General features: G+C 53.1%; 1 protein-coding gene across 1 annotated transcript in view; it reads right to left on the bottom strand.

Annotated features, from left to right (window-relative positions):
- The window catches only part of MED9 (mediator complex subunit 9), an 18,734-nt gene extending 17,676 nt beyond the window's left edge, over window positions 1-1,058 (bottom strand). The window contains exons 1-2 of the mRNA XM_006161662.2: window positions 930-1,058; window positions 524-645 (exon numbers count right to left, since the gene is read on the bottom strand). Coding sequence (XP_006161724.1) covers window positions 524-645; window positions 930-1,058 — 251 coding nt within the window. The remainder of the gene's footprint in view (window positions 1-523; window positions 646-929) is intronic.
- Between the last annotated feature and the right edge of the window lie 6,960 nt (window positions 1,059-8,018).

Below are 8,018 nucleotides of genomic sequence, written 5' to 3'. Positions count from 1 at the left end.
AAAAAAAAAAAAAAGGAAAAGAAAAGAAATGGCAGTCCAAAAATTGTGGACTATTTTGCTAGTTCAGAAATAGCACTCTTATTCCTCCTCCCATGGCGAAGGGTCCAAAAGCAGCCCATGCCAGAACCTCCATCTCAGTGGCACAGCCTGGCCTAGCCCGCCAGGGCTGCCCAAAGCACCCATAGCCACCTCCGTGGGTGCAGAGAATCCAGAGGCCAGGACCCTCAGCTCCTAGACTGCGCGGGGCTGCAGGAAGAGCAGCGAACCTGACGAACCCACAGTGCGAGACACTAAGCCGGAGCTCGCAGAGCAGAGAAACTGCGACCCTCCGAGTTCTGCAGGGCTGTAGAGGGATGGGCTAGTGACCCTGCAGCTTGTAGGGTGCGCCGGGCTGGGTGGCACTGCAGGGCTAAACGTGCGTGTGTGTGGATGAGGGAGGCTGCCTTGTCTCCATACAAACAGGGAGGCTTCGTGCCAGGAGCAAACGTCCTAGAAGAGGGTCAACATCGGGTACTGTCCGCACCTTTGGGACAGTTCCTTCAGCCCCAGTTTGCTCACCTCTGGAATCTTGAGGCCTAGTTTGTGAGTTCCTGGGCTCTGCCATGACTCTGAGCTGTGCCAGGACCCTCGAACTTCTAACTTCACCTACAGGGCAGACCCGGAAGCTCTGGGCTGTGTGAGGGACACCTTAGGTTCCTATGCTAAGAGGGGAGCTTCTGATGGGTTTGTGGTTATGGTTCTCAAAATAAATGCCACGTGGGGGCTGTGTCATGCATTCCTGGCCGTGGGGACAACTGTCCTCAGCCTAGCTAGTGAGTGGAAGGAGACGTGAATTAGGAGAGCTGTCACCTAGCAGACCCTGTCCTTCCTCAGCCTGCCGTGGTGGAGTGAGGAAAGGCAAGGAAGTCCATGCTCAGCTAGCAAGATACGGAGGGGCACTGAGGCCAGCTGGCTGGACCCGGGAAGGCAGCAGCGCTGATGTTTCCAGGCGCCTTGGGAGGCAGATCCCTGGGGAAGGACATGGATGTGGAGAGTGTGCTCCGAAGCTCTTCAGCCATGGGCCCTGGTAGAGCCCCGCTCAGCAGGAGCTGCCCAGAGCACCCCGGAGGGCCAGCACGGGGAGGGAGAGAGCTGCAGAGTTCTTTCTTTCCAACCATGAGCCTCTCTGCCTAAGGGAAGCATTCGAGACCTCGCAGAGAATGGAGGAAAGAAGACCTGCTGGAGTCGGGCCAGCTGTGCTTGGAGACATTGCCCCCTTTGGAGTCTGCTGGGGGGTACGATGGTATTACTATCATAGTAGCATTGGTGATATTGGGTCGTCAGATTTTTCTGAGCACCACGGAGCGAGGGATTCAAGGAGCAGACTTACAGTCACTACCTCATTAAATCTGCAATCGAGCCCTAAAAGGGAGACGTTACTGTCCCCACTTCCCAGATGAGGACACCAAGGCTTACAGGGGTTAAGTTGCCATGACTCTGCTCTTAGTCACAGGACACTTAGGAGACCTCGGGTCCCTTCCAGCTCTGTAACTTTATGATTCCAAATGTTCAACTGGGCTTTTTTCAGAACTCAGAAAGCAATCCAGTGAGCTCCAATAATACCCGGTGGTAGTCACACCTCATGTTTTCCCTCCCAGGATGTTTTATAATTTAGTTACAAGCCCAGTTCCATCATTGGCAGGATAATTAGGATGCCTGTTAAAAAAGAAAAAAAAAAGCACTACAGGTATAAATAGAGGCACCTAAAGAGAACAAATCACAGCGTAGGAAGCGAGCGAGTATGGAGTGTTGTTAATTTGTCCTAAAAATAGTTCCTGTAATTAGTGGCAAAGAGGAAGCTGCCTTCGTGACCTTGGAAGCGGATGTCAGACAGACACTCCCGGGCTGGCTTCGTGAAGGCTGCCTTGTCGCACCACATCTGCCTGTTCAAGCTCTGTTTAAGGGCGATATGGCAGATGCTCCTGTGAGTGGCGAGGAGCATGTATCGCTAGGGACTTCACCGAGGTTAGCCATATTGTCGTTGCTTTCCCCGGCAGCTGGCGCGGTCTCTCTGGCAGGGCCTTGTCTAGTTAAGTTGGTGGTTAACTTCAGGCTCAGCTCGGCTCCTTTGAGGTTGCGCGACTGGACAGTTTCGCACCTCCGTTGGTGCGACCGTGCAAGTGCTGGGGCGGTCTGAATGGGGGGTTACATGTAAAGCCCTCGGAATAAGTATGTGTGCAGTAACCATTCACTTTTTAAATTATTTTATTTATCTTTATTTATTTATTTATTTAATTTGATCAGAGAGGAAGAGACAGAAAATAAGGAAGCAAGCTGCCAGGTCCAGGACTTGAACCACAGTCGGCCATGTGGGAGTCCAGTGCCCTTAGCCACCATGTCACCTGCTGGCCCCATGCAGTAACCATTCTTATGACTCGGATTTAGGTCTTCCTCTTCTGCCAATGAGCAAAGCGCAGCCTGAGAGCAGCTAAGTGGGCTGACCCACTTCAGCGCTCTCCAGCAGAGATCCAATGGGAGCCAACCAGGTGAGCATGTGGCGTTTTGTCTTCTAGTAACCACGCTAAAGCAACGAGGACATTTAAGTCACATTTGTGCTAAACCCAGCACATCCAAAACATTATCATCTCAACACGTAACCAATATTAAAGTGATTAGCCATGTACTGTACTCTGTCTATTGCTGCCTATGGAATCCAGCACACGGCTACTTCGGACTAGCCATGTTTCAAGTGCTAAGTAGCCAAATGTGGCTGGTGGCTGCAGAAGGGGCTGGTGTGGGGACCAGCACACGTCTGCACAGAGAGCCCTCGCAGTGCTGGGCATGGCCTGGAGAGCGAGTTGCACAGAGGGTACAGAGCGTGCAAGGGACTTCAAGAAGTTCATGGAAAGGGGCATTCAACTATAGATTTTTTAAAAGAATTATTATTATTATTTAATTTGACCAGAGAGAGATCAAGAGAAAGTAATAAATCAAGCCGCCAGGTCCAGGACTTGAACCATTGTCGGCCATGTAGGAGTCCACTACCTTAACCACCATGCCACCTGCTGTTCCCCCCCCCAACTCTAGGCTTATTTTGGTGCAAAAAATTTTTGAAACCCTTGCATAGCTTTTTTTTCTCACAATGCCTATTTCCCATGAAATTTTTAAGATCCCCTCATATGACTACTTATGCAAATATTTGAAACATGAAAAATAATATTGTATACTGTCCCTAGATGCAAGACATATCAGAAAAGTATTGGAAAAAGGACTGGAGGAACTGGAGGGAACAGAGGATGGAACAGGGAATGGACAATAGCAGACATTGCAACTGCTGTGTTGTGTTCTCCTCGTGTGTTACAAGACCACTTGAAGCAGGTGGGAGCGACTGGAACAACTGCCGAATACAGAGGTGGGGTCAAGGGGTTGGGACGCAGAAGCCGGTCTCTGCTCCTCCCTGGTCATATGAGAGGTTATTTAACCTTGCTGGATCTCAGCTTCCTCCTCTGCAAAATGGAATTATAACTGCAGCCACCTCACGGGGCTGCTAGCAGGAGTTACCGTTTATAAAGGGCTTCGGTCAGGACCTGGCACACGCTCATTGCTACTTAAGCTTGAGCTGGCTTGTGCCTTACGAAACAAACTGCTACACCAAGAACAAATGCAACCGTCAGACGGCCCCAAGAGCTGAGCTTCCGGACGCGCGGAGTAGCCGTGTGTCGCAAACCCCTGTGAGCGCGCCGTGATACGTGTCCGCCATGCGAAGCCCAGAATAGTCACCTCTCCGTCAGACAAACATCGCGGGTCTTGTTAAGCTGGTCATGCTATTGTGTGATTCGGGCTTTTTCATCAAAGCTATATTCTTACATATGATTCATCTTCTTCTTTTCATTACCTGGGGCCTCGGGCAGGTAGAAAAGGCCTCGCGATACTTCGGTTCTTGTGTTTGAAGGAATAAATAAAAAGGCAGCAATTCTAGTTCACGGTTCAGGCCGAACGGCGAGCGATGTGGACCAGGAATGAGCTTGCTCAGGCCTCAATACGCTGCTTCACCCCCAGACAAAAGCGTCTCCTAGTTCCACCCCGCGGATTGCCTTTCTTGTCTCTCCAAACTCCATTTGATTTTTTTCTTTCTCTTCCTTTCAGCCATCCTCTCCTTATTCTCAGACACTCCATTATGCCCAGTTTCTCAGCTCACTTAAGTCAGTGGTTTCATTTTCGAAAAGCACTCGTTTCGGGGCATTTCGGCATACGAACCTGACTATTTCTTTCAGGCTGGGAGAATTTTCTTCCTGCGTCTTTCCCTGCGCTATTGCCTCTTCTGTGGTTTGCTGCAGACCTCCCCCGGCTGCCCTTTAAATGACCAAACAGCTTTCGACGTAATGCACATGAGCGGCGATCCAGTCCAAGAGCCAGTTTTTGTCTAAAATGGCCCATTATTGTTCCAACTCTATATTCTTTCCAATTTCTTTCTAAATAATTTTCATTCAAATTATTTGTAAGCCAGGTTTCTTTCTTCCTGCCTGCCAGCTGCTCCCTGAAAGCTGCACACTTAACCCCTTCTGTTCATCTTTTTATAATAAATACCATTCTTTTCATGGTCCTCTTTTTGTTTTTCTCACCCTCTGCTTTGCCAGTTTTCTAAAAGCTACCTTGTTTTTCCTTGCTAGATTTATTGCAGATGTTTCTTTTTATTTTTGTATTTATTTTGGTTTGCTATAGGGCGCGTGCATTCGCCAGAGAAAAACAGAGACAGAGAGAGGAAAGGTGAGGAATGATCCCCCAGTCGGGAGGGCCACGCCGCAATCCCTTCTCCTCCGTTCTCTCGGGAGTCTGGTCACGCACGCACACGTGCCTGGCGTGATTGTCAAGTAACCAGGTCCCGGACTCAAACCTCAAGGTTGGCCATGTAGGATCCAGCTGCCTGCTGGCCCAATTTGAAATATATATATATATATATATATATAAAAGTTTATTTATTTATGTCTTCCATGAGAGAGACACACACAGGCACTCCCAACAGGGCCTCATGCCACGATCTGCCCCAGCCTCAGCCAGCCCAGGTCATAGGTAGATGAGGGCCCAGAACGCTCCGGGCAGCCCCAGACCCACCCACATGTGCCCAGCTGCGGCACCACTGTACCTCCTGCAGGCCTTTCCCTGACTATTTTTAAGAGAGGTTTTCACTATAGTGTGCTTGCCAGAGAGAGAGAGAGAGAGAGAGAGAGAGAGAAACCATGCTGCAATTCCTTCTCCTCTTGGGATTTTGGGTGTGTACACACATGTGCCTGGTGTGAGTTTCAAGCTGCCGAGTCTGGGACTTGAACCACGACTGGCCATGTGGGAGTCCAGTGCCTTCACCACTATGCCACCTGCTGGTCCCTTCACTCTTTTTATTTTTCCTCCGGAGAGGTTTTTGCTATAGGGCGTGTGTGCTTGCCAGACAGAGAGAGACAGAGAGACAGAAAGCGAGAAATCACCCCCCAGGGGGATGGCCACGCCACAATCCCTTCTCCTCCATTCTCCTCTTGGGATCTTGGGCACGCACGCACACGCGCCCGGCGTGAGTTTAAGCCGCTGGGTCCGGGACTTGAACCACGGTTGACTACATGGGAGTCCAGCAACATAGCCATTACGCTCACTGCTGGTCCCTCCTTCACTCTTGACTATCGACTCCAATTTCAGAATTGTGGTTAAGCATGATCGTGCATGCTGAAGTGGCTAGGACCCGAACTGCCTCGGTGCATCAGGTGGCTAGTGAGGCCTGAGTCACGTGACTGGGAGGAGAGGCAGTGAATGCAGACATCGAATCCTCACACTGTGGAAGGTCACACGGTCCCAGCTGCAATGTGGAGGAAGCAGGAAGAACAGCCGCCATGGCCACTCTCCCTGGTACCTCGTCTTTGCAGTCGTGGTCTGTAAGCTGTCAGCATTGCCGCCCGGTTTTTGGACCCCTCCCCACCAGCTCCGCCTCTGGGCCCTCTGCAGGCCACATGGCTGGTCCCCCAGGGCGCTGTTTTCTGTGCATGCTCCCGCTTCTTCCTGCAGGGCTGGTGGAGGGACAGGGCTGGGACAGACGCCTGCCGTTTTCCTGAACGCCACGTGGAACACAGAGAGGGTGACAGCTGCTTACAGGAGCTAACCTCGTGTGGGTATTACCCACGGAGCGGCTCCTGTCTTCCAAAGTGCTGGCCTAGCTATTATCCCACCTGTCAGCGGGACACCCAGATTCAGGAGACTCCTTTGGGGAAGCTGGAAACCAGCTGTCACCTGTCAGCTGCATCCTCGAGCAGGTGCCAGCCTGGAAGGGTAAGCTGCGGCATCAGCCGGAGGGGTGAGGCCAGGGAGGAACCCCTGCCCCCAGGCTTCATTTCCCTTCTTTTTTCTTTTTCCAGTTTTTGCTACCAGGTATGTGTGCTCCCCAGATAGAGAGAGAGAGAAGGAAAGTGAGAAATCTCCCTGGGTGGTCGGGGGGATGGCCACGCCGCAACCCTTTCTCCTCTCGGTATTTGGGGCATACATGCACATGCACCCAGTGTGATTTTCAAGCCACCGCGTCTGGGACTTGAACCGCACTCTTGGCCTGCGGGGTCCAGTGCCTTAACCTCCAAAGCACCCGTGGCCCCTCATTTCCTTCCTTAAAGGTGCTCTGTCAGCACCCAGGGTACTGGGGTCCTGAGTGGCTCCACTTGGCTCCGCCCCTTCCGCCCCGCATGCCGGGAATGCTGGGACTTTCTTGCAGCCGGCCAAGCACGCTAAAGGACCAGCTGAGCATGTGTGGGTGGGGGCACCCTAGATCTGGAAGAATGAGTGCAGGAGTCACACACACTCACTTCTGGCTCAACTGTGTCATCCTAGGAGCCAGGAGGAAAGCCCTGGCCTGACTACACAGCATGGGTGGCAGCAGCTCAGGGCGAGGCCTGCACTGGGTCCTACAGATGGGAGGAAGGAGTGCACCAGGCCAGTCCGCAGGAGGGTGGACTTAGCATTTCAGAGTGCGGAGGGGGTACTATCGATCTTCCACTGCCTCGGAGCTGAGGAGGCAGAGGCCAGGAGGCCAGCCGGCTCCCCTCGAGCTGTGCTGCCATTTGGTGGGAGAGCCGGATGGGGACACAGGGCACCATGGGGCCAGTCGGCTGCCAGAGGTTGCGTCGTTTCTGGCCTGCTGTGCTAGCGCCCCAGCACCTTAGCTGCTTCTAAATGTGCAGGACATGCTCCTTGCTGTGGTTTCCCGGCTTGGGGAACATCAGAGCGGGTGGAAAGGGGTGATGAGCACACGGGGGCGAGCCTCCCACCAGCCATTGCTGGTGTGTGTGTGCCTCAGTATTCCAGGTGGCCTTGGTGACAGCTGGCAAGGGGGCTGCTTATGTAACTGCCTGGCTGGGGACCGCTGTAACTGCAGGGAGAGAAGAGTGTGGGAAGAGCCACGGGAAGGCCCCGTCTAGGGACCAGAGGAGCTTCCTGCTTGGGAAATGCATGGGCGTCTTTTGAAATCTCCCTGGCAGCAGAGCTCACGGCCCATCGTGACCACCACGCCTCTAATGAGCTGTCCCCCCGGGAGCAAGGCGAGGGCAGAGCGGGCAGCAGGCCGAGCCTCCCGGGAGACGGCAGTGTCCTCTGAGGCCGCTGGGACTGTGCGGTGGAGCCAAGTGTGTGACCATGGTCTGAATGTTCGAGTCGCTCCCAGTGCCAGTTTTGAAACCCTGCTTCCCAAGGCGATGGGATTAGGAGACAAGACAGAGATCTCATGAGTGGGGTTAGGCCCCTTACAAAAGAGACCTCCGAGAGCTTGTCTGCCCTACGCCACATGGGAGCAGGAGGAGCCCTCACCAGACCCCAAATCTGCCGGCACCTCGACCTTGGACTTCCCACATCCGGAGCCATGAGCAAGCCGCCTAGGCTGCCAAGCCAGCCAGCCCTGTGAAAGCGCCAGATGGACTAGGCCGAAGGGGTTTCTGAGTCAGCGAGGAAGGGATAAAGGTGCAGGGGTCACCTATGCCTCAGAAGGGGGCTAAGGTCCCACAGTGGCCACAGGCCTG

This window comes from Tupaia chinensis, unplaced genomic scaffold (assembly GCF_000334495.1).
Source record: "Tupaia chinensis unplaced genomic scaffold, TupChi_1.0 Scaffold138725_1, whole genome shotgun sequence".
NCBI classification, from domain to species: Eukaryota; Metazoa; Chordata; class Mammalia; order Scandentia; family Tupaiidae; genus Tupaia; species Tupaia belangeri.
The sequence above is the reverse complement of the archived record's forward strand: the minus strand, read 5'-3'. Positions and strand labels throughout refer to the sequence as shown.